The 26264-nt window shown below is 38.1% G+C and overlaps 3 protein-coding genes across 6 annotated transcripts in view; all 3 read left to right on the top strand.

The window, feature by feature from the left end:
- Positions 1-7418: 7418 nt before the first annotated feature.
- On the top strand, positions 7419-11532 carry LOC306842975 (cytosolic iron-sulfur assembly component 2B-like). The gene is made up of 5 exons (XM_079374214.1): positions 7419-7672; positions 7835-7914; positions 8043-8168; positions 8260-8305; positions 9944-11532. Exons 1-5 carry the CDS (start codon positions 7546-7548, stop codon positions 10042-10044), a joined length of 480 nt encoding a protein of 159 aa, XP_079230340.1. The 5' UTR covers positions 7419-7545; the 3' UTR covers positions 10045-11532.
- A 1211-nt stretch (positions 11533-12743) lies between these two features.
- Positions 12744-15644, top strand: LOC306869635 (GTP-binding protein RAD-like). 3 transcript variants are annotated; one of them, XM_079416467.1, is made up of 5 exons: positions 12744-12880; positions 12993-13349; positions 13511-13584; positions 13949-14153; positions 14384-15644. In XM_079416467.1, the coding sequence occupies exons 2-5, from the start codon at positions 13007-13009 to the stop codon at positions 14659-14661; spliced, it is 900 nt and encodes a 299-aa protein (XP_079272593.1). In that variant the 5' UTR covers positions 12744-12880; positions 12993-13006; the 3' UTR covers positions 14662-15644. The 3 variants fall into 3 exon arrangements, with proteins under 3 accessions (XP_079272593.1, XP_079272594.1, XP_079272595.1); XM_079416468.1 differs by having other exon boundaries at positions 12750-12880; positions 12997-13349; positions 14384-15401; XM_079416469.1 differs by having other exon boundaries at positions 12805-12880; positions 12983-13349; positions 14384-15401.
- Positions 15492-26264, top strand: part of LOC306869627 (cadherin-17-like) — a 31332-nt gene continuing 20559 nt past the window's right edge. Inside the window, exons 1-7 of one of the 2 annotated variants that reach the window (XM_079416444.1) lie at positions 15492-15644; positions 16598-16655; positions 16749-16844; positions 20564-20698; positions 21082-21211; positions 22315-22473; positions 23518-23714. In XM_079416444.1, coding sequence (XP_079272570.1) covers positions 16599-16655; positions 16749-16844; positions 20564-20698; positions 21082-21211; positions 22315-22473; positions 23518-23714 — 774 coding nt within the window. In that variant the 5' untranslated portion in view covers positions 15492-15644; position 16598. The remainder of the gene's footprint in view (positions 15645-16597; positions 16656-16748; positions 16845-20563; positions 20699-21081; positions 21212-22314; positions 22474-23517; positions 23715-26264) is intronic. The other variant, XM_079416445.1, reaches the window with a different exon arrangement.

Below are 26264 nucleotides of genomic sequence, written 5' to 3'. Positions count from 1 at the left end.
TTAAAATCTGCTGCATATATTCCTACAGGAAATTAACCTTTTCATGCCACTTTTAATGGTTATGATAACATAGTAAGTATTGGTAATAGTGAGTGCAAATATTTCAGCTTGGTCTGACTCTGAAAATTCAAAAACGATACAAAATGAAAGCAGTGACTCGCTCCCTTCTGTGCCCAGTCAGCTGAACTGCTGAAGAAACTGGCTGCAGCTGCTTCAGCCCAGTGATTCAGCCTGTCAACCCTGCTGAAGAAAGAACCAAAAACACAGTGACATCCCCAATGCCAACAACCTCAGCATTTTCACAGTCCCTGAGAACCGTTCAATCCTAAATCTGCATGGCAGTCAGCATATTTTGCACATAATTGTTAAAAAGCGCACAATTCAAGTTTTAAGTGTTTAGGCTATTAAGTATGTATGTATATGAACGGCAATACTTTTATGTCTCTCATATTACTTTACTGAATCATTCTCTTGTTTAATGCAAACATAAATGCTGTTGTCTCAGCTATTGATTTTGGTAAAAAAAAAAAAAAAAGATCTCAGAGGACTTGTCATATTACTATAATATTACTGCAATGGTTACAGTGTTCATCTTGCTAAGCTAAAATTTTGAACATTGTCCTTAGTGGATGTTTTATGGGGAAATGTTAAAATGGTCAAATCAGTGTTCATCTTGCTTCATCTTCATGGAAATAGCAGCAACGTAAACCTTTAGGGTGGAGGGGGACAGACTACGCTCCAACCCTTGCTGCAAAACGGAAAGCATGGCTCTGACTGAACATCTCCGGGGGTCCTCATGGTGAGAGAATCACCATTCGACGAACAGGTTCCACTTCAGCGCATAGGCCGGTTTGGTTGACGGTGCTTGTGCTGAAGCGATAGTGAGAGCTACCTCCTGGGGCAGGTCACCTAGAACCTCCGCGTCCCATCCAGGGACCAAACATGGAGTTAGTTAGGGAGTAGAACAAACATGCCTCAGTTAGGGAGTAGAACCATTGGCAGTGGGTGGTTTCTGGAGATGCAAACAGGTCCCCCTGAGCAACTCCGAACGGACCACAAATCAGCTGAACCGCCTAGGGATGGAGTCCTCACTCCCCTGGAAGTGCTGCTCGAGACAGCTCGTTGGCTGCCCGATTGAACACTCCTGGGATGTGGATGGCACAAAGGGACCTCAGATGCTTCTGACTGCAGAGGAGGAGGTGGCGGGCAAGTTGTGACATGCGACGGGAGCGTAAACCACCTTGCCGGTTGATTTACGCAACGGTCGCAGTGTTGTCCATATGGACCCTGAAGGCGCCCTGTGAGACGGCTCAAGGTAAGGCGTACTGCCAACAGCTTGGGGTAATTGATATGCCAACGCAGTTGGGGACCCGTCCATACCCCTGACACTGTGTGCCCGTTGTGCGTGGCTCCCCAGCCGGTGGCCGAGGTCTGGATACCTGCTCCAGGGCCACTCCTGCCCGAAGGAACGAGGGATCTGACCACAGGCTGAAGGTTTTGCTCTTTTAGTGCTGAAGCACGCAGGGGAGCTGGCCACCGCACACTCCTAGTGTGGCTGTCAGCAGGAAGATGATCTTTCTCTCCCATACGACGTGACCACCGCTGCTGTGCCGTAACGCCCGCACTCGTCTCGCAGAACACTCTCTTGTGGAAAGGGAGAGCAGTAGCTTCAACCACTACCGCTCGGCTTCGAAGCTAAAGGATGAACTAATGTGGTGCACCTGCTGCCTCTTATACTCACGCTGTGATCAGTGGCAGCCGGATGCGAATTAACGCATGCCAATGTCCATTGGATAGGTCTCTCTGGCGAGATCCCAATTTCGTCGGTCATCCAACGTGACTCGGCATGACCGACTGAAAGGGAACCATTATTTTTTATTAGTGCACCGAAAGGTTCATTGGTGAACCAAAAATGGTTCTTCCTTGATATCACTGTGAAAATACCTTTTTGGAACCTTTATTTTATGGGCTTATTTTCTGATAATCAGCAGCCACATTATCGGGTACTTAAACTATTTATTTGTAGTTATCATTGTGTTCTTTAGTCAGCATCATTACCTCTTCAAGCAGAATAGATACAAGTATTTCAGATACATAGGCTCAGTGTGCTCCAAAGAGTGTGCATCGAGTTGGCTCTCCACCAGCAATCTGAGTCTTTAATCAGCAGTATGGCTGAAATCCAGAGTAAACAAATGAATCTACTGCAAGACTGAATATCTGTAATACCCTCAGCAAAAACCTGTGGTTAACCCTGGCACTCTGAGACTATGGCACGCCAAATATGGTCTAAAATCTCTGTCAAAGTCATTTGGAAAAACATATACCAGACAAAACCGTGAACTTGTGAACAGCTGTGACTTTGGTTAAGAGGTATTTGACTTTCTTACTAAATCGGAAGGATGCTTCAGAGGAAAGTCATTATGTTCATAGTTATGGCAGCGTTCAGCTAAATAGGTCAGTACTGTTGAGTTAGTATCTCTGTGGCACACATTTCTCCACTAATATACTTCCCCCTCTTGCTCACCAACCCTGACAATGATATTGTAATCCATGACTTGTTTCCTACCAAGTTATGCCCTCATTTTAAAACTGTATGTGTCCCCCACTTACTCTGTCGGCTATTGTGCCTCTACCTCTTATATCAAACCTGTTCATTCTTTATTCATCACAACCAGCCACTCAAAGCTTTTGGCTTTTTGCAGGATTTTAAAGTCTCTCCCTGTAAAGTTTTGAACAGTGCTATTATAAAAGAATGACAGACCTACTTGCACTTAAAAAGTCAAAAGCACTCAACAGGACCAAGACAGGTCCAGATTCAAGTTTTATTCCTGGCCCTTTGTGTGAGGGTTGTGACTCTCAGTGGGGTACAGTCAAATGGCCTGATGTGTCAAGTTAAGTCAAGTCACCTTTATTTATATAGTGCTTTATACAATACAGATTGTTCCAAAGCAGTTTAACAGTGCTTAACAGGAAAGATAGAGAATTAATGATGCAAACTTCATCAAATATGAGGCAAATCCTAATTATACAGTAAAACAGCTCTAACAAGACAACAGTGTCATTATTCAGCTCTAGTCAGTTTAGTGAAAACAGTAATGTAGTTATTCAGTACAAGTCAGTTCAATATTGATTCAATTCATTTCGATAACAGTGTTGATTCAGCTTTAAAGCAGCTTTGCAAAAGACAGAAAAGCAGTCATTTTTCAGCTCAGTTCAGTTCAAGTTTGCTCTCATTTAAAATATGTAATATTTTATTACTGAATATTACGTCTTTTAAACCCCAACTATTTTGAGAGGTGTGCTTATCTGTTGAACATCTGTTAAAAAAATGAATAGCCATTTCAAATCAGCAGTACCTCTTGATTTCTTTAGCAATACAAATCTCAATACTGAAAGAGTCCACCAGCGGATCTGATTCTAGTATTGTAGGAAGAAATTGAGTTTGTTTTCACATCACCTTAAATAATCCTCTTATTTGTGTTCAACCAATGAGGGAAGGAAGAAAGAAGGATGTCAGAGATTATCTGCTTTCCCTATCAACTGGCAGTCTGGCATTAAACGCAGTCCTTGTCATAATGAATAAATGGAGGTTGTTTTCATGTGGCAAGACTGCCCCCTTGTGCCTTCAGAATAATTTCTGCTGTCACTTTGCCCTCAGATAAACTGAGATGCTGAGATAAAATTCAAATCTTTTTTCACATTCTCACTCAGATATCTTTGAGAATCGGGACATTTTTGAGAGCGGTCGTTGGGTTTAATCATTCGCTTTGCAGAAAATGAGTCATTTGCTGTTTAGAGACAGCTGAAGATCTTCAGACATACAAGTAGACCTTCCACTCTTGATGCTCTATGTATGTATTTGCATGTAGAGCTCATTGTGCTTCATCTCACCCCTCTTACGCAGCCTCCCCTGCTCTATCTATCCATTAAACCGCTAGTCAAAGTTTTCCACTTGACATGAGACTATATCCTGTCTCTGAAAATTATACCAGCAGAAAGGTCTGTTCTCCCTCCACATGAGAGTTATATTAAACAGCAGAGAAAGGACAGCACTGATGGCAATTGAGACTTTAATGGAAATGTGTAGATATATATAAATTCAGTAATATTTTTGAGACAAGAGGGAGCATCTCAGAGAGCCATAAGTTGTTATTTTAACTTCTTTATTTGGTCCTGAAAATCAGATCAAAGCATTTATAAATATTGTGAGGATGTTCCTTTTGATGTCAGATTTTTGAAGTAGTGGCAGGTGGAACAATGGAAATAAGTGCAGTTCTAATGAAAATATTAACAAATGTGCACATCATTCAAACATGTGGGACAATTTCACCCAACAGGGTTTGATTAGTACCAGTGAATTTAGAATTGTAAAAATGTCCTCCTGGAAAGAAGACAGGGTCAGTATAGGTCTGATGAAGACCTTGACATATGCACACAGAGAAGCTGTCAGCAGGTGAATGGCAATGTCTTTACAGGCCAATGCAGAGAAGGGCTGCCAGCTTAATACAGTCATGGCCAAAAATATCGGCACCCTTGCAATTCTGTCAGAAAATGCAACACTTCTCTCAGGAAATTGTTCCAATTGCAAATGTTTTGGTATTCACATGCTTATTGTTTTTGTTTGCACTGCAACAACACAAAAATACAGAGAAGAAAAGTCAAACTTGATAAAATTTCACACATAACTAAAAAATGGACTGGACAAAATTATTGGCACCTTGTCAAAATTGTAAGAAATAATTGCTTTTAAAGCATGTGATGCTCCTGTAATTTGCATTTAGACACACCTGTGGCAAGTAACAGGTGTGGACAATATAGTAATCACACTTGGAACCAGTTAAAATGGAGAACAGTTGACAAGTCCATCTCCAGAGATCGTAATGTTCCTGCGTCCACTATGCGCAATATCATCAAGAGGTTTACAGCCCATGGCATTGTAGTTAACCTCCCTGGACGTGGACGGAAGAGCAAAATTAATGAAAAATTACAACGAAGGATTGTTCGAATGATGGATAAAGAACCCCCGATTGACTTCCAAACAAATTCAAGCTGATCAGCAGACATGGGGTACAACAGTGCCAGCTCGCACTATCCGTCGCCATCTTAATGAAAAGAGACGCTATGGTAGGAGACCCAGGAGGACACCACTGCTGACACAAAGGCATTAAAAAACAAGACTGGAGTTTGCCAAAACTTATGTGTCAAAACCACAATCCTTCTGGGAGAACGTACCGTGGACAGATGAGACAAAAGTAGAGCTTTTTGGTAAAGGACATCATGGCACTGTTTACAGAAAATGAAATGAGGCCTTCAAAGAAAAGAACACAGTCCCTACAGTCAAACATGGTTGAGGTTCAAAGATGTTTTGGGGTTGCTTTGCTGCTTCTGGAACTGGATGCCTTGACTGTGAACGGTATCATTAAATCTGATGATTACCAAAGAATTTTGGGGCTGTGAGAAATCTGCGTCTCCACCAGAGGTCATAGGTCTTCCAGCAGGACAATGACCTGAAACACACTTCAAAAAGCATTCAGAAATGGTTACAAACAAAGCGCTGGAGAGTTCTGAAAGGGCCAGCAATGAGTCCAGATCTGAGTCCCATAGAACACCTGTGGAGAGATCTCAAAACAGCAGTTGGGAGAAGGCATCCTTCAAATCTGAAAGACCTGGAGCAGTTTGCAAAAGAAGAGTGGTCCAAAATTCCAGTAGAGAGGTGCAAGAAACTCATTCTTGGTTACAGGAAGCGATTGATTTCAGTTATTTTCTCCAAAGGGGGTGCTACCAAGTATTAAGTTAAGGGTGCCAATAATTTTGTCCAGTGCATTTTTTGGGGTTCTGTGTGGAATTGTATCAGATTTGACTTTTTTTGTTGTTGTTGTTGTTTTTTGTGTGTGTTCCAATGCAAACAAAAATTAAATAAACATTAGAGTACCAAAACATTTGCAACTGCAACAATTTTCTGAGAGAAGGGTTGCATTTTCTGACATAATTGCAAGAGTGCTGATATTTTTGGCCATGACTGTACCCTCATTCTTTGGAAAAGAGCCTGAAATGAAAGCACATTAAATATAGCATTTGACTCTCCTGATAATCTCTTTGTCTATAAATCCTTTGAGTGGATGATTCAGCATCTCAGGAAGAGACTCATTATGAACTGAAGTAGTGGTCAAATACAGTAGTAGTGTGCTAGTTTAACGTGATCTATAATTTAATAAAGCACACACTGCATTCTCAAAATGTCAGAGCTTCTAAGAATAATACAAATAAAAGTTATGAATGCTGCAGCAAACTCATATTAACAAGCCAACTTGTAAGAAACAGCAAATAAAATAAAGTACTAACATATGGGTTCTATGGCATCTACTGTTTGCAGTTATTTTAATCTCAGAATGCATAACATATATTTATTTTATACTGTGTAATAGAACACTTGTTTAAATAAGCATAGTACATTTAATAGGGAGTGTAAGCAAACATAATCAAAATCGTGTTTTTCCAATAGACTGCTAGGGATGATTCTTTAAAATATAGAAAAGTACAAATCTTCAAATATAAAAAAAATCAACTTTAATCATGTTATTTGGACTATATCTAAACGTATTTATTATTGTGCAAGGAAATGCTGGCTGTCCCACAATAAAGAAGATTTATACTAAAATCTGTCACTGTAAATGGACTGCAAGGCTTTGTGTGCTGTTTGGTTTTACTGAAGATCTACATTCTGGGCCGATGCTGATTGGTAATTGAATGAAAGCAGGTTTCTGTTGTATTTCTGGTGATGGCTTAAACATGCCTAAAATTTGGGTTAAAATGCTCTTTATTAAACTGTAATAAACATTGATTGGCTCACTTAACCTGACCTCACTGTTTAATCAAGCTTTCAAAGTTGATGAACACTGCTTTGATGTGTAAGCATCTTAAACTTAAAAAAAACTAACAATTTTAAAGGAAGAAAGAGCTTTGCTTTCTCCTGCTGAGTGAGTGAAAGTGAAGTGACATGTGGCCAAGTATGGTGACCCATACTCAGAATTAGTGCTCTGCATTTATCCCATCCAAAGTGCACACACACAGCGGTAAACACACACCTGCAGCAACCATTTATGCTGCGGCACCCAGGGAGTAGCCTTGCTCAAGGGAACCTCAGTCATGATATTGAGGGTGGAGAGAGCGCTGGTTATTCACCACCCCCGACTGAGATTCAAACCCACGACCTTTGGGTTATGAGTCCAACTCGCTAACCATTAGGCCACAACTTCCACGACTTTATACTGTAGCCTATAAAGATCAGCCCTCTTAATTCAAGACTTTTTTGATACATGAGGTTATTCTGTACAGAGACATTATTATTGTTGTTGTTCTATGTGTTGTTTAAACAAACATTGTATCTGACTTTTATGAATAAAACTTTTATTTTGAAAAAACAAAACGTATACTGTTTCCGTTTTTAGCTTGACTTCCTGCTTGCTTGTTTTCGACTGGCTAAGTTAACTAACGACAGTGTATTGATCGTTGTGTGTCAGCTGTATTATAATCGAGGAGGTAATTATGTCAGGGGGAACTCGACTCGAAAACGCCAATCCTCTGATATTTCAGCGATCGGGAGAAAGACTCCTGACAGACACTGATGAAGATGAGGATGTAGCGGATCCCATCGATGACAGGGAGATCTTCGATATCCTTTCAAAGCACGAAACTAACCGCTTTGTCATGTCAGCCTTGTTGATGTAACGTTAAATTGTTTGCGATATTGACAGCTGTACTTACAAACTGCGTTAGTTCAGAAACACCATTTAATGCATTTTGAATATTTTGAGTCAGACCTTAACATCTTTACATCTGATCAGATCGATCAGTGACCCTGAACACCCGCTGTCCCTCGAAGAGCTCAATGTCGTGGAACAAATGCGCGTCAATGTGAGTCCTATCTATCTATCTATCTATCTATCTATCTATCTATCTATCTAATCTATCTATCTGTCTGTCTGTCTGTCTGTCTGTCGTTCTGTCGCTCCATCTTTCTACTGTAACATGTTTTTGAGCAGGTGAATGATGAGGAGAGCACTGTGTCTGTGGAGTTCACACCGACCATCCCTCACTGCAGTATGGCTACACTCATTGGTCTGTCCATCAAAGTCAAGCTTCTGCGCTCCCTTCCTGACAGATTTAAGGTCATTTTAGTGAGCAGCCAAACACATTTAAGCTAACATTAGGCTTTGGGATTCCCATCTAAGTCATTTGTTATTTTCCTTTTGTTGTTAGATTGATGTTCACATCACGCCTGGCACACACGCCTCAGAGGATGCAGGTAAATGCCCGGTATAGAATGCAAAACAAGTTTAAAGGGATACACTTCACCCAAAAATGAAAATTCTCATCATTTTTTTCAACCTTCTGTATGAGTTTGTTTCCTCTGCTGAACGCAAACTAATATATTTTGAAGAATGTGGGTAAACAACAGTTGATGATCCCTGATGACTTCCACAATATGGGGGGGGGGGGGGGGGGGGGGTGTACTGTGGAGGTCAGTGGGGAGTGGGACCATTAACTGTAAATGATGAGTACTGCAAATGTGTTTTATGTTTCGTATCATATTTGATGCATCACACTTTCATGGCCTCTGTTACTAATTCCACAACGTCAGTTCAGAAATAGTAAAGAAGGAACGTTTAGTTGCTTAATTGAAAACTTATTGTATTACTGTAGTAAAAGCTTGTATTATGTGGCGTATTATGAGAGCGAGATAGACTGAGTGACTGTGATTACCTGCATCTGATACACAGACAATAAAACATACAGTGCCCTCCAAAAGCATTAGAACAGTAAGGCCAATTCCTTTATTTTTGCTGCAGACTGAAAACATTTGGGTTTGACATCATAAGATGAATATGAGATGAGAGATTAACATTTCAGCTTTTATTTACAGGTATTTTCATCTGGATCTGATACACAACTTAGAAGATAGCACCTTTTGTTTGAACACACCCATTTTTCATGTTCCAATACTTTTGGAGGGCACTGTAAGTCTCAATGTCCACTGAGACCAAAGACTGGCCGTTAGATTTACCCGAAATAAATTATATCTCGTGTTTAACCACTATAGAGGCATCAGAGCCAGCGGTAAATTCCAGGAGATCTGGCCGCGGTCAGGCACTCTCGGCGGGTGTAATGAGCTCTGAACGGCCGCTGAACCGATGGATCTCCCGTCTCCCAAATCGTCGAAGCTAATTTTGAAATAGACCTTATCTTTATTAACAAACCGCATATTTAGTCCAAGCAAGCACATTCTTGCCTAAAAAAACTCTTAATACTGCATTCAGTGACACAAAACAGTATTATTTTTTAAAATTATAGTGGATTTGGCTGTCCGCCATGACACTCGTGAGAAATACGGCAACTTGCGGAGTGCCGTTGTGGAGTGATACAAACGGTGAAGAGGACGACGAGCTCTGTTGGACTCCAATATCGCATACCTATCAGCCAATCAGATTCGAGAACCAGAATGAACTGTTGTATAAATAAATATACACACACAAAAATGTTAACATGATTTTTCTAACAAATGATGTGAGGATAGTCAAGCAAATCTTAGTTGCTTCCATCCAGTAGGCTAATTGTTCATCTTAAAATTAACAATATAAAAATGATTCTTATGTTTATTTGATAAAAATCATTATATTTCACCGCAAAACGACCTAAAGCTGTATGGTTGTAGAATTACACTAAAAGGCCTTTTACATACTAATAAAAGTAAACAATCAATCAGATGACAAAACTGTGTGCAACTGGTTTGCCAGCAACAAGTTTTGATCATGTTCGAGGCCTTAGAAATGAATGTGTAGAACATTATACAATAGGCTTTATATAGTTAAGGTCAGGAATATTTTTTACACAGCACCCTGTTTTTATTTTAAAATACAAATTCACTTATGTTTTTCTCCTCCAGTCAATAAGCAGCTTGCAGACAAAGAGAGAGTGGCAGCAGCTCTGGAGAACTCTCAGCTGCTGGAGGTGGTCAACCAGTGTCTGTCCACCAGAACCATGTGATCCCAAGAATCCCGGCGCTGTTGTGTTGTCCTTTGACAGATCAGTATTGAACTCCTACAGGCAAGCCAGAGTTCAGTGATAATTACAGCGTTCTTATTTTTTGCTTCTTTTATATATCTAGTGCTGTACTCGACAAACAGCACCAGATCAGGAGGACTGTTTAGTGCTTATAAAGTAAGAGGTGCATCCAAATTGAGTTTAGAAATGTGTCAGGAAAAGAAACAATGGTAATAGAGAATTTATGTGGAAACAGTATTTTTTTCTGTTGTTCTGTAATTATGCCACATATTTGTGTACAAAATGACCTTAATTTTAGAAGGTTGTGGACTTTTCAAAGAAAATTATTGTAGGTCAAAATGGAGAAAGTGTACCAATGAAATAATTTGCTATGCTATGTTTTGTACATCTTGTTTTTGCCAATAAAGAAAAAATTTAAATATGTGAAATCAGTTTTGTTAGTTTAATTAAAAATGCTCAATCACTTAACCATAAGCAAACAGTATTTTTCTATGGCCAATTGTAGAGCAGAGGAGTGCACTGAAATTTCAGCTATTCGTGAACAAGTGATTAATAGCTAAGAGTTTTGAAAAGCTGTATTTTGTGTACTGTGGTATAAATATTTCATTTCTACAGATATATCAGATAAATGGCTTCACTGGTATATGGATACATCATTACTTTTACACTAGACACTTCATAATACAGGCAGGGTAACTTCTATAGAATTAGCTATTGTTAACCTTCATCACAGACACTCTGTATTATTGCATTTTGAGAGACTAACGTTCAAATCATACATGACTTGTGTTATAAAGTTGTTTAAAACTTGTCTTATAAAGTCTGAAGGGTAATAGTCTGTCTAAGCCAAATGCAGAAGACAGTGATGATACACAGATACTATAATAAGCACAATAGTTTGCAGAGTCTGTTTAGATTACACTTGCTTGGCTTTCAAGTCACAAAAGTGCTTTCACTAGCATGCATTAAAAATGCATGATAGATAACATTTCACGTAATAGAACTCTTATTCAATAGTTTGGTTTTTTATAAATTACCAGACTAGCTAACGTTGCAAGTCTTTTTTGGTCCAGTCATGAAAATAAATACCGAACTTCAAATATTAATTTTTGGCTTTAATTTATGATTATATATTTGAAATGTTTGCTTGTCGTGCATCTGCGCTGTAAGTAGACAAAAAAGAAAGCATATATTGTCCGAGTAAAACCGTACATATATATATGTGTGTGTGTGTGTGTGTGTGCGCGCGTGTTTACCATATAATGTTTTGTAGTGTAAAAAATGTGGGGAAAATGGGTTTGAACTTTAGCAGCTAGGGCAGGCTATAAAAATCCCATAACTTTGGCAAGTCATCGCAATACATAAACCTTGTCAACATAAGTCTGAAATCATCTTAGCATGGATAAAAGACTTCAAAATAATCCAAAATAATTTCAAGTTGTTTCCAAGAATCAGTCTGCATACAAGTGCAAAAAAAAATAAAAAAACTCATGGAATCAGATATGATAAAGCATGAATAAATAGGAATATGTAATTCCTGTACTATACAGTCAGCTGTTAATTATAACTGTGGAATAATAAAAGTAGAATTGTATTGGCTAGGCACAAGTTAGTTGAAGCACCTGCTGGTAAATGCCTGTATCTGACAATACTACAATATACCACTAGATGGCAAAATTGAACTACCTAAATGTACTCCACCAATATGATGAAAGGGGATTTTGCCCTTAATTATAGGATGTTGTTAGCATGCAGCAAATATAATAAATGATAATCTGACACTGTTTACTAATTCTGATTCTAATCAGAAAATATCTTCAAGTGATACCTTTTGAATGTTGGAAAAAAAACTACATTGCTGGTCTGGGCTAAATCTCGGTCATTCATATAGAATTGCAAAGAAATTCAAAGTGATGATGTTTCAAGAATTACATGTTGACATTTTTGTGATTTCAATTCATAACTGTGTGTTATGAAATCATATAATGTTAATGATGTCTGAGCCATTTAACCTTGTTACTGTACAGTGCAAATAAAAGTCACGTGATATTTTCAAAATTGACCTTTCCTGCAGCTGTGATAAACCAATAATCACACTATAGAGCACAATTAACCACACAAACAAAGGAAAAAGCATTAGGGTAACACAAATAACTCTAAAAGAATGGCATAACATAATGAAACACCCCAGTGTACAAAATAATATTTATTAAAATCTAAACAAATGTTTGGTCAAGGAATTTTGGGAACACCAAAGACAATATAATACACAAGTCATACGTTTTGCTTCTAAATTCGTTGACAGTAAAATGATGTCCATTGAAATATATTTTACCATATGGTTATAAGTGTCTTGTTTTAGTAGGCTACACCAATTCACAGCATTTGCCTTTAAAATTGCGAATTTTACAAGGTAGCTGAGCTCCGGTTGAGATACCAGCTTAAACCAGTTAAAACTAGCAAGATGAAAAATAATAATAATAATTATAATAAAAATATTTATATTTATAACCATTTATCATGTTCGGACTAAACGCGTTTGCTTTACCTCCATACACTGAAGAACGCATCTCATGGCTCAGGGGAGGGGAGGGAAGACCCTCGCAGAATTGTGAATCACTCTGGATCCAGCTCCTCCCTCAAAATGATGTTACTACTATAAGAGAGACTCGTGATCCTCCGAGGCAAGCCCTCCCTCGGGCTGACGTCACTCCCTGGCATAAATAAGGGATCATCACCGAAACCCTCAGAGGAAGAACTACGGCGTTAAACGGACTAACTGGAATTTTGACATTAAACGTTGTAGCCGCAATCACGTGTAAGTATCATTTTGACATGTTTTCATATCTTCTCAACTCCTCTTGGTTTTAGTTTAGTTTATACTAAAGTGCCATTATACAGTACAGTTGTTATAATACAGTTTCACACAGACAGGTTTGGAGTCATGACTTTGAACAAAGGAGACAAGTTGAGGAACATGGACAAGAGGAGAGGTAGCATGCCGTTCCCCTTGCACCTGCAGAACGTGCACAGGAGGAGCATGCCTGTGGACGACCGAGAGCTGCGCTCGATGCCCGAGGCTCAGCCCAGCCTCCTGCGCTTCGGTCCGGCGGAGGAGCACAGGAACAGCTGTGTGTCCGACTCCTCCGACTCAGTCATCTCGTCCGGCAGCGACTCGGACGAACAGGTCTACAAGGTGGTCCTCCTGGGCGAGCACGGCGTCGGGAAGTCGAGTTTGGCCAGAATATTTGGAGGAGTTGAAGACAGCAACGACTGCGAGGAAACGGGTAAATGTCTTGATGTTGTCTTGGTTCATTCAGAAGTGCTTTAATTTAGTAATTTTTTTCCCTGTCAAGCTAATAATTTCTGGAAAGTCCAATATTATTTTATTTACAAGCATGTGTAGCATTACAAATGGGTAATTATGTATTTTGCACCTTTATGTCAGGAAACACATATGACAGATCCCTTGTGGTCGATGATGAGGAGACGTCAATCCTTCTCTATGACATATGGGAACAGGTAAGCAATGGGCATTAAGAGTAATATATATTTTATATAAATTAAAATAAATAAAATATTTTAAAAATACTATAGTATAAAATATTTAAAACATTTTAACTAAATTAAAAATAATTAAAAATTAAAATAAATTAAAATATAAAACTGAACATATGTTTTAATAAATCATTTATCTTGATTAAAACAATATATATATATGTGTGTGTGTGTGTGTGTGTGTGTATATGACAAAATGTTTAAAATAAAATATTTTAACTGAATTTAGAAAATATAATAAAATACATTCCAAATTGCAATGTCATTGTCACTAATCATGCTCAGCATTAACTTTGCAATGCATAACCTTTTTTTGTCTTCCCTACAGGATAACAGCCAGTGGCTGAAAGAGCAGTGCATGCGTATGGGAGACGCCTACATCATTGTGTACTCAGTGACAGACAAGTCCAGCTTTGAGAAAGCATCAGAGCTACGAATCCAGCTGCGCAGAGCTCGGCAGTCAGAAAACATCCCCATCATCCTGGTGGGAAACAAGAGTGACTTGGTGCGGTCCCGAGAAGTTTCTGTAGATGGTAAGATTTCACCCAATGACTTCTCTATTTTTTAAATATGGGAGATAGAAACAGACTTTGCCGTCTCTGGTTGGAGTCAGGTTGTAGATGTTTTGGATAAATACTTCTCGGTCTCCTGAGCTTTGAGGAACAGCCAAGAGGCATAGTAAAGATGACACATAGCCTCCATCCCTCTGATAATGGAGTTAATGCTCACTTACACATGTGTCTCTTTTGCCTCGTCTCTCTAGAGGGCAGTGCCTGTGCCGTTGTGTTTGACTGCAAGTTCATTGAGACCTCAGCCTCCCTACATCACAATGTGCGCGACCTCTTTGAGGGCATCGTCCGACAAATTCGCCTGCGCAGGGACAGCAAAGAGGAAAACGCCCGCCGCATGGCCAACTGCAAGCGCCGCGAGAGCATCAGCAAAAAGGCCAAACGTTTCCTGGGCCGCATGGTGGCCCGGAAGAACAAGAAGATGGCTTTCAGACAGAAATCCAAATCCTGTCACGACCTGTCAGTGCTATAAAAAACTGGACTAATATACCCTCTGATACCCACGACCAGAAGCTGTGTTTTTCATGCTAATATGAGGACTATTTAACTGTACAGACAAATATGAACTTGTTTTGTAAACTGAGAAGAGATTATATATGAAACTAAATCAAATTGATTATGTTGACCGGCATGAGGCTTTTTATTGTTATGTTACTTTTTTCTGTGTTTTGCTGCCTGAATATGTATAGTTGTCAAATTCTGTGCATGTAAATAGGAGGTAAATCCACAAATCACAATGTTCCCTTTGGAGAGCTGTGGGTATGTTTGCACAAAGGCAAAAGAAATAGATTATTTTCCTTATGTGGACTAGAGCTGTATCAGATGTCTAAAGGGATGAGCACAAGTCATTTTTCTTGTTGAAATAACATATGGAATCAAATGTTACTTGAGACTGAGTGCGCAGGTTCGTAACTCAGCCACGTACCGAACTAGAAGGTTTGGGTTTTTTGCGGGGTTGGGTGGGTTAGGGCAAGAGGCAATATAAATAGGATGTTTCAATATAAGAGGTCTGATATGGTTATTCTGCCATCTATGCTCCATGTGCAAATGAATGACGTAGAAGCAATAAATTATGTGTTGTGAGCTGTTTTTAAAAACGTTTGATTTGCACTTAATGCCATTTAATATTATTGAGTTGTTAATTTTGTTACATGTTTACAATTGGTTTTATAATAAAATAATAATAAAAAATAAAAAACAATGTCAATCTGCATGTTCTATCTGCTACAAACACAAAATACAGACTTGAGGCTATTATACCATGTAATTTATTCCCCATACATATGCAAGCGCAGGACTTGCTAGTCAGTTGTGTAATTGGAGGAAACAAGGTTGTTAAAAGTTTTCTCAGCCCAATTAAGAAAGCTAATCATTAATCAGTTACAAAGCAGATGCAATGCTCTTCTAACACTTAAAGCCATTCTCAGTTTCGCTCACGGGAAATGTGGACTGGAGGTAAGAGCTGCTTTTATTAAACAGCATATGATCAATAAATAAAGAAGCGCGTTTTGTAACAGTCCACTGTGACGTTAATTTGCAGAGTTGTGTCGCTTTAAATGATTTGCTTTGTTAGCCTTATCTAGTTAAAACAACCGCGTCACTTTGATTGCAGTACTTGGCTTTATGAATTTCTTTAAAATTTCGACTACAAGGACTATTAAGTTGTGTTAAGCGTATAGCCTATTCGTTTATTTTTCTTTGTTTACAGACGTAATTGTAGAGTAGCCTACAGACTTTTGTTTGTTTGTTTGTTTTCATTCATGCAACCGTTGGGTACGCACAGAATTGATTCTCATGCCTGACGGATATCTTGTTTTTTATGATCATGTTTTGTATTTAAAAAAATAAAAAATAAATACATTTTAGGCTAAATCCCGTAACTATCGCTGAAAATGCTAGGCTGCAGACGCAACTCGACGCCTGACGTGATTTTACATTAATGAGGTGTATAGCCTACTCGAGTTTAACATTAACTGAAGGGGAAAGTTGTCTGATGGCACACTTGATTCTCTCTCTCTCTCTCTCTCTCTCTCTCTCTCTCTCTCTCTCTCTCTCTCTCTGAGGTGCACTCGGTGTGTTTTTATTTATTTTTTATTTATTAATTATTTATTTTTATTTTTTTATAAAGTTTCACACATAAGAATGTTGGAGAATACCCTAAGAATGATATACATTTACATCACAACACGAAGTATGGCAGCTGACGCTGTATGTGGCTTTGAGAAAAAAATATATAACAACACGAATTTACGAAGTGCACTTTAAAAGAAAATCCATTAGTCAGCTTCTGTCTCTTAGAGGAACTTTAAAAAACTGTATGCTGGGACAAGAAAAAATAATACACCAAAAGAAAAATAGAATGAACTCTGAAGCAAATGCTTTTTTTTGTTTTTGTTTTTTGTCCTAAGCATGAAGGCCACTGTTGTCTTGATGGAATTTCAGAGTGCTTGGTTTGTTGCACTGAGTGTAAGTTCTCTTAATTGGCCTTTTTGTCTGTACTATATAATGTTTATCACTCAACATGATTTACATTCTGCAATTAATTGCTTTCTATTGTAGGTGCTGTCTCAGAATATTTTGGTTTCTGAGACTGCTCATCTTAAAATTGGTGTCCCAGAAAACTATGATGGTATTTTCCCATGGTACCTCACCAAGGTGAGTTCTTTCTGCAAGACTTTGGAATGTTAACATATTAGTAGAAGCTCTAGCCTGACTTATAGGTATGTCCATAGTAAAGTAAAATAAAATAAATTATTATTATTATTATTACAGGCTTAGTCAAAGCAGGTAATCCAGTATCTGAGGCTGTGAGACTGAGTAGATGTGTAGACAGATGAAGAGGGGAATGTCTATGAAGAGCTGAGAAGGTTAAGAGGAGTGTTTTGTACTTAATACGAGACGATACAGGTTGACAATTTGTCTAGCGGTGTGTTTTTTTTTTTTTGGACCAATGAAAATGGTATTTCAAGGAATAAAGACGGGAGATGATGAATGCATGTAGAATGCAAGCCTCTTACATATTTGCATTTTACATTTAGTCATTTAGCAGACGCTTTTATCCAAAGTGACTTACAAATGAGGACATTAGAAGCAATCAAAACCAACAAAAGAGCAATAACATGCAAGTGCTATTACAAGTCTTGGTTAGCCTAACGCAGTACACGTATAATTTTTTTTTATAAGAAACAAGTAGATAGAATAGAAAAAAGAAAGCTATATAGATATATAAAATAAAATTAGAATAGAGAGTGCTAGAGTTAGAGGGTCAAATACAGATGGAAGAGATGTGTTTTTAGCCGTTTCTTGAAGATGGTAAGGATTCAGCTACTCTGATTGAGATGGGCAAGTCATTCCACCAGATGGGAACAGTTAATGAAAAAGTCTGTGAAAGTGATTTTGTGCCTCTTTGGGATGGCACAATATTTACAAATACATATTACATAGAGAAAGGACTGAAAAGGCAGAGTATGCCATAAACCCTACATCCCACTTCCCAGAGCACTCAGAACTCAAGGTGTAATTATGAGCAGGCATTCATGCACAAACCAGTCGTCACCAGAATAAATATGGTGCTCCTGTACAATGCCTTACTTCAAACCTTGTGTCAGACATCTTTACCAGATGTCGTTTAGTAATAGCCCAGTTGCTCTCCAAAAAGCTTTTCACTTTGACACTGTAACTGGCAGCATTTCTGAAGGACTTTTTGGGTCCTATTGATTCTCGCTCATCATTTTCTGCATTTGATGCCATGCTATCAAAACAGTGTCTGTTCACTGTCCAAATCAAGTATGATGGCCTACATGTGAGTGGGTGGATAATTACGCACTCCCTGTGTGATTACTGAAAAAATGGAATGATGGCTACAAAATATTTGTTTAGGCTTACAAAAATAAGTGACAAATGAGGTCTGATGCTTTTTTTTGTGCTTTTTGTTTTAGCTCTAGTTGAGTATTGTGTTCTGGCTGCAGGCACCACAGATAGAACTGATCAATTTTTGCTAGCTTTTTTACCACAGTCAATCAAAACAACCAAGCATGGGTTTAAAAGACTCTGTTCCCTGGATATCCTCTGCAGGCGTGTAGGCAGCATTACAGACTGAACAAAGGGAAAGGCGAACAACAAAGTGCCATGCGAGTCATGCTGCAATTAGCACTTCAATCAATCTTTACCTTTCCTAATAAACACTCACTGGCATGCTATTCGAAATATGCTAGGCAACCATGGGGGAAAAAAAATATTCAGAGATGCATTCCAGGAACCAGACAAAAGAATTACAATTTACTGGCCAGGAAGATGGAAATTTTTGGCATGACACTGACTGCTCAGATTTGTGTGCAATTTAAGATATGTGACCACATGCACACTGCACCCTGTATTGGATGTACCAGTACTGAACACAGAGCATTTGGAGCCTCATGCCCAGCTTAATTCTGAATCTCTGTGCATTGGTGTCAACCACTGAGCCACATAACTGCTGTCAACAGCAGCAGCCATGTTCATTCACAGACATTTAGAAAATGGTCAGCATCATTACCGTCTCACTGACCACTTCTATACGCAACCAGCATTTACACTAACAGCCATTAATGTGCTCTTCAAGTGCTCTTTTTCATAAATATCATAATTCTGAGTTCCAAGCACACAAATGACCAAGCCAAGTTATATATTTACAAGTGGGAACTTGTATTTAGATGGTGCATGCTGTATATTTACCAGTCCACGGGGTGCCGAGTTGTGACGTTGGAAGGAGCATGCCGATTTGGAACATGGCAGAAACACTGATCTAAATATGGATGATATATTTATAATCTATATAGAGATCAGTGAATAGAAAGCAAGTCTGTAGTGAATGATGTTAATTATTACCACAATTTGCTTCACTTATAGGCCTATAGTTGTGATACCCTAAGTGACAAATTAAAATTCTCATATATAATTTTGAGTTCTGATGTTATGTAGGATTATTGCTCACAATATAATTCATTTTATTTTGTTTAGGGGATTACACTTTATTTTGATAGTCCACTTTAGACATTCTACTAACTATATAACTTTGTAACAACAGGTCAACTACATGTCTACTAATTCTCATTAATTTGCTCATTAATCTACTTACTATACTAACTATTACTTACTAGTTATATACTAACTATTTGCTCATTAATCTACTAACTAAAATCTATTTGCTTAATTAATCTACTATACTAACTAATAATTATCATTAATCTACTAACTCTCAGGGTATAGACTGTCAGGGTAGGTTTAGGGTTAGTAGAATAAATTGACATATACTTGCAAAGTTTCTCATACTCAGTATGTTGTATGTTGTACGTTGTGGACCCATCAAAATAAAGTGTTAGAAGTTATTAAGCAGACAGTCTACTAATACTCTAATGACATGTAGTTGCAAAGTTACTTACTGTTAGTAGAATGTCTAAAGTGGACTATCAAAAAAGTGTTACCATTTAGGGTACTCCCATGTTATATTTCCAAATTCCAACTTGCAATCATGAGGTCACTATAAAGAACACCTGACTCTGAGTTTCCCAGCATGTGCACTTGAAGGCAGCAAAATTTGGTCACCGTGATTTAATCAAGCAGCTCGTATCATCATCCAATTGGAATGTGGCTTGTTTAACTTGTCCATGTAAAGTAGCTTCTGTAGCCAGATAACTGGTTAAATTATGGCTGCATAATCAAAAAAAAAAATATGATTATGATTACGGCTCCCGCAATAAAATAACTGTGAAAAGTGTCAGATAAACCATATAGTACCACTGCGGCAAATGTTATTTTCAACAATGTGCTATTTTGCAGAGTAGAACATTGTAACTAATTACAGAACGCATTTGAATGTCATCTGCTCAAAATGCCAGTTTTGTTTAGCGCAGACACTTTTATTGTTACCAGCAAAGTACAGACATAATGTAAATAAGGTATACTTTCTGTAGACAGCTTTATTGACTGTTAATGGAATGTTTTTTTTTGCTAGAGTGCAGAACTGAAGTGATTCATGGCTTCAGTGATAATAAGGGGAATGTTTTTGTGCGTGTCTGCATACAAACTTATTCACTATTTGAAAAGAGTTTTTCATGCTGTTGGCCATCTATACACTGCAAAATTTAGGCACTGACAACCAAAGAAATGACTCCAATGCAAAGTAGCATTCATGTGAGAAGCTAGTGATTCTTTTAAAAAAGAAATCAGGTGGTTGAGCATATCAGACCTGGTAAAGCCCCTGGTGGAGTGGGCGGGGTTTGTGTTGTTGTTGTTTTTTTTCTATGTAGGTATGATGACTATATCATTAAGAAGAGTACACTGATATGGATATTTAAATATTGTTTTTATATACTAATCATATTTTGATTTTACAGTTGCCAGATCTCCCCTTGGCCTATTCTGATTTGACTGTAAGCGGTGACGATGAAGGGATTTTTGGGGTGGAGTCAGGCTTCCTGTACGCCCTTAAACCTCTGGACAGAGAGAAGCAGCCATCTTACTCCTTGCAGGTGCAAAATCATAAAGGAATTTCATTTTTTTTTTTTTTTATCAATCAATAAAGAAATGTTCCTTTGTCTTAGACCCATATTTAATGCAATTTTCTTTAATGTAAGACTTTAGTTTTTGTCATTCATTCTTTTAACATTTGCCTAAATTCAGCATTGACTGCTATTGCACATGGCTTCTTGAGTGTCTCCCTAATGTTCAAATGAAACAATATGCCACTCAATTCAGTTTTCAGCATGTGAAAATCCACATCCAATACATCTGGTGGCAGCTCAAAATAACAAATGCTGATGAAAACTGCTAGCCAATGAAATGTGACGCAAAATGGTTTGAGCTCTAATAAGACATTCTGCTTGAGTGCTTTGACCTGATTGTTTTTTCCCAGGTGTCCTTCACAAAGTCCATGCACGCTCAGAGCTTTACTGTCGAGGTGTGCGTCATCGATAAGAATGACAACGTGCCGGTGTTCTTGGAAGAGAGCATGAGAGGCAGCGTGCAGCTGAGGCTTCTCAAAGGTGGGTGGGAGAAGAGCACAGCAGGCCTGCGCCAGAGAACTTCCTTTGCTCGGTGCTCATCCTAATTGCCTTGACTTGTTCTTAAATTCTACAGGCGTACGATGCTAAATGAGATAAACTGTTAGTCTGAATGTCACACATTTCTTACGCCACACCATAAATTAGAGTAGCATAGTAGCTCTTTTAGAAATAGCTTAGTGTGGCATAATTGAATGTTTTTATTTAGTTTGTTTTTTTGTTTTTTTTCCATAATGAGATGCATGAAGTGTTTTACATTTCTATTACATGTAAGGACAAGCTGTTTTACCTGTACATCATCACTGTGATGACTGATGAAATGCCCTTGAATCGCGAACACTCGCATTCTTGAATGTTTTCTCAGAATTGCTAACAGAGATTGGAGTGAATAACAAGACCGAATTGAAAAATGCTTTTGCTCAACAATGCTCCGAGATTACTCATCTCTTATTTTAAAATATCTCAATAAAGAGACTCATGTACTCATGACGTCAGGCTTCATACTAAGGAAGAAAACGAACATACTTAAGAAGCAAATGTTGATAATGAGTCAACATCTATGTCAGCGCAGTGAAGTCGTCCTCTTATGCTGAATATACATTATCGATGTTCTGCATTCAAATAATTGCCAATGACCTGTTTTGAATGTCAGTCTAGTTGTGAGATTGTAAGCTGTTTTGCAATCACTTGATTGCAATCAAACATTAAGAATGGGGCAGTTAAAGAAAGTAGAATGTATTCTGGTTTCAACAAAATTAAACTCTATAGCCAACTGCCATGCCAATAATTACAGAATTATTTTCTGTGGTAATCAACGACTTTACTTTGACATGTTGCGCAGTATATAGCTAGTGCCATTCCTCCCTCTTCTTGCTGTCGTTTCCTGTCTCTGTTCACACTGTATATATTAATCAAATTATATAATTGTAAAAAAAAAAAAAAAGCTATTTTTGAAATTCAGTTCTGTTAATACACAAATAATCACCATTTGCTCATCAAAATCTAAATGCGTCAGTTCAGTAGGTTCATGTAGATTGTGATAAATAATTCTGATATGTGTGTGTGTGTGTGTGTCATTGTCACAGGAATCCCGTTCATGCAGGTGGAAGCGCTGGACCGAGACGACAGAAACTCCGCTCACGCGGACCTGCGTTTCAGTCTTCTGGACCAGATCCCACGCATCCCTGCCAGCCACATGTTCTCCATCGATTCCATCACTGGAGAAGTGTCCCTTACAGAGGATGGTAACAAACTACTCCTGCTCGTGTGACTAAGTTTAGGATGAATTAAATGAATAGTCAGACTGATATATTTGGCAAAGAATAATTAATAATGTGCATTACATCAATGACGTGCATTACATCAGTCAGAGTCCCCAAAACACCATGCCAATTGCATCAGTCAATCAAATCCTGATAAGGCATAGAATAATATCTCCTTTCTTGTGAATTCTTTACCAGTGTCCTCATGCCCCCTTCTTGTCTCCCTTACTCGTCGTTCACTCCTCTCAGCCCAATTCCACCATGAAATCAGCTAATAACTCTCTCTCTTTCTCTTTCACTCAGCCAGTCCAATACGCTCTGCTTATTGCATTGTTAAATCAGCTGTTAACAACATTGCACTTTGTTTGTTTTTTTTTTAAACATGGCTGCTAAATTAAAATGATTTTGAACCAGTGCCAAACCTCAGTGCCAGAAAAGAAAGATGGTTAATTTGAATGAGTCATCGAGAGGCCGAGCCATCAGGTCAGCTCAGAGGATTCTGGTTCAAATATAACCAGAGCAGCCTGGCATTAGCTCAGAGAGAGATAAAAACAGAGGCTTAATACACTCAGAGAGTGTTTGTACACTTGTCTTCACTGCCTCAATAGATGGTTTTGCAATGTAGGTCTTTACTGCTGCCTTTGAGTTGCTCACAGGGCGATATACCTTGTGCTAAACACTCCTGAGAAATAAACTGGAATGGTTAGGTGATTAACAAAACCTGCAGCTGAATTAAAAGAAAAAAATAATTGTATTGTTCAGTTACCCTCAAAGAACTGAAACTGTGCAATTGAAAAACATTTAAATTGTTTATTGTGCATCCATTGTGTTGAATTGCAAAACACTTTTTCTGCTATTGAGGGGGAAACATGTAAATTTAGGGGCAGGTTTGATGTTATGGTAAGGTGTAAAGTGTAGGTAGGGTCAACAGTGTAATTATAGATGTAATTACAGAAATTAATTATAGATGTAATTACAGGATGTTTTTTATTTTATTTATTTTTCTAAATGTGTCCATCTGTCCAGGTGCCTCAACTCTCGATCCAGAAATGTGTGGCCGCTACAAGCTGTCTGTGATGGTACAGGACATGGCCGGCAAGGCCAACGCTTTCTTCTCCACTGGAACTGTGTTAGTGGAGGTGACTGGGAACGCATGGGCCTCACCTGACCCTGTGAGACTGCAGGAGAATCTGCCTGGACCATATCCCATTCCAATCTCGCAGGTATGACAAAAGCAGAGGACTCTAGGAACACTGACGGCATGAAATAGATATCCTGTATGTTTGTGTATATATATATATTAACATAGGGGAGTCTGTTTTATATTGCATTCATCCTCTTCAAAGGCGAGTGTGGCAGCATCCCACAATTTCACATGGCTTTCCTCATGACATGACCTTTTGCTTGATGTTCAGAATTTATATTAGTCACAACTCACTACCATCATAACATACCCCACATCCACTATCATGGCATCAGGTGTTTCACAGACAGTGAGTGTATCTATTTTCTACCTCTTAGCACTTATGTTTAGTTATTTTTGCATCTATTTCCACAGCAAAGGTTAGATCTTTTGTAGAAAGTGTTGTAGTAAGAAATGCTGGAAACACTTTAGTATAGGCACCGATTCTCACTATTAACTAGTTGCTTATTAGCCTCCCTATTATTAACATATTGGCTGTTTATTAGTACATATAAAGCACATATTCTGCATGACCACATTCTACATCACTAATCCTACCCAATACCTAAACTTAACAACTACATTACTAACTATTAATAAGCAGCAAATTAGTTTATTGAGGTAAACTGGTTTGTTAATAGTGAGAATTGGACGTTAAAATTAAGTGTGACCGAAATGCTTGAATACAGCCAGTGATATTTGAGTAAAATTGCACAGCATGCAGTGGATATGATGTGTGTTTGCAGAATAATCTTTTACAGTCACAAGTTATTCGTGGGTTTGTGGCAAAAGATCCTCCTCTCTCTCCTTCGTGGGTGCCTCCTACACACACCAACGCCTTACCACCCACTAAAATTCCTGGATCACACACACAAAAGCTTTCCTTTCCCAACCAGAGCTATATGTACTCAAGCAGGGTGGAAGATTTCTATGTTGCTTTTTAAACCTAAATCTTAAAATTTAAATGTAATCTATCCCTAATATATTTACAAGAAATAATCATTGTTGCAAGTTAGTTCCTGTGAATGACATTTGTAACAGAATGTATGTGCTTTTGTGAGTTTATTTATTATTAATTAGTAGTTAGTAGTATTTACCACATTGATACTTTTTATGAGAAAAATAATTTTAGTGATGTGAATGCAGTATTGCAATTAGAGTATTGGTTTTGATATATGCAATTGAATCTTAACTGAATTTTAATATATAACTTATATTAAGATTGTTATTTTTATATTAAGATAAGACAACATTATCTTAATACAAACTGTGCTGTATTGGAACATTGGGTTGATATCGCATTGTATTACATTTAAATTAATTTAGCCAGATAAGAGTCAGATAAGGAACAATAATACGTGTGCTACAGCATGTGTGTGCTGGGTCTGACTTGATTTTTATTTTTTTTTAAAGGGAAAAGCCTTTTCTCACCCACTCGTATGTGCTGTGATGTGCATGTGGGTGGCTGGAGTCTCACTGGTTATGAAACAGATTAGTGGTCATAAAGGACTCAGAGTCTGCGTGTCATACATTTCTCTCATAGCAACACTGCAGGACAACATCGGCTGTGCTCTCCTCATTTCATCCTTCTCCATTTTTCTATTTTTAAAACCATAGAAATAAACCTATACAAGTTGATCTCAATCCTCTTAACTGCATGTGTTCCTACAAAACACTTTTGGTTTTTCAGATAAAGAGCTTTATTTGATCATAATGCTTAGTGGATGACTTGAGCTTGGGATGTCAGCTTTGTTTGTTTGCTCTCACTCAAATCCACCAAATACAGGGGTGACACAATTCAGGAGAGCATCTGAACCGAGCAGCTACCCATTCTTCATCCACATTTCATCCATATTGTGTTTAGCTGATCCCACAATAGTGCAATCACATTTTTCTTTTTTCTTTCAAATTGACCCTACATGACAAATCACAGCTCAAGAGTCACAATTTGCTGTTCCTGACTGAGTGTGTATGAGAGACAGATAGGCTGACAGCAGAAGCATTTTGAATTGCCATGTTTAAATCAAGTCTGTGGAGGATGTTCAGCTTCAGGCTGGAAAAAAAAAAGGCATTGTTCCAGTAAATCTGTGATCCGTGATACTCTGTAGTTTATTTTGCAAGATGCTGGTGTGCTTTAAAAATGTCTTGCTTAAACACGCTTCTGGGTGCTGAGATTTCACTGTGCTGCATTTTAATGAAGTTCTAAACAAAAGTTCAGGAGAAGCCTGATCATTCTGTCCTTCACACAAGCGCCTGTAGGGAACCAACTAATTGTGTCCGGTTCAGGGGGGTTATCGCCAGAATCACCACTACTGGAGCTCTTTAAAGGTGGGTGGATTCTCATTGACTAGCTTATAGATGAACCAAAAAAAAATCAATCTGACAATGATTGCAGTGATACTGATATGGAAGCTTAAAATAATATAAAATAATAAATTTAATTGAATTAAATTTAAAAGGTAGGTATTTGTGACTTTATATCTCACAATTTCCAATTCTAATATAAACTTAAAATTGTGAAATATAAACTTTATTTATTTATATTAAACATAATTATAGAATGATATTTGACAGATGTGATTAAATGATT

The sequence above is a fragment of the Barbus barbus genome (genome assembly GCF_936440315.1).
Source record: "Barbus barbus genome assembly, chromosome: 1".
NCBI classification, from domain to species: domain Eukaryota; kingdom Metazoa; phylum Chordata; class Actinopteri; order Cypriniformes; family Cyprinidae; genus Barbus; species Barbus barbus.
The sequence above is the reverse complement of the archived record's forward strand: the minus strand, read 5'-3'. Positions and strand labels throughout refer to the sequence as shown.

Excerpts from the sequence above, each read along its gene's own strand:
- LOC306842975 (XM_079374214.1), top strand. The coding sequence starts at position 7,546 with ATGTCAGGGGGAACTCGACTCGAAAACGCCAATCCTCTGATATTTCAG. Across the intron at positions 7,915-8,042 it reads TGGAACAAATGCGCGTCAAT|GTGAATGATGAGGAGAGCAC; the intron begins GTGAGTCCTATC and ends GTTTTTGAGCAG. Across the intron at positions 8,169-8,259 it reads CCCTTCCTGACAGATTTAAG|ATTGATGTTCACATCACGCC; the intron begins GTCATTTTAGTG and ends TTTTGTTGTTAG.
- LOC306869635 (XM_079416467.1), top strand. The coding sequence starts at position 13,007 with ATGACTTTGAACAAAGGAGACAAGTTGAGGAACATGGACAAGAGGAGA. Across the intron at positions 13,585-13,948 it reads TCTATGACATATGGGAACAG|GATAACAGCCAGTGGCTGAA; the intron begins GTAAGCAATGGG and ends TCTTCCCTACAG. Across the intron at positions 14,154-14,383 it reads CCGAGAAGTTTCTGTAGATG|AGGGCAGTGCCTGTGCCGTT; the intron begins GTAAGATTTCAC and ends TCGTCTCTCTAG.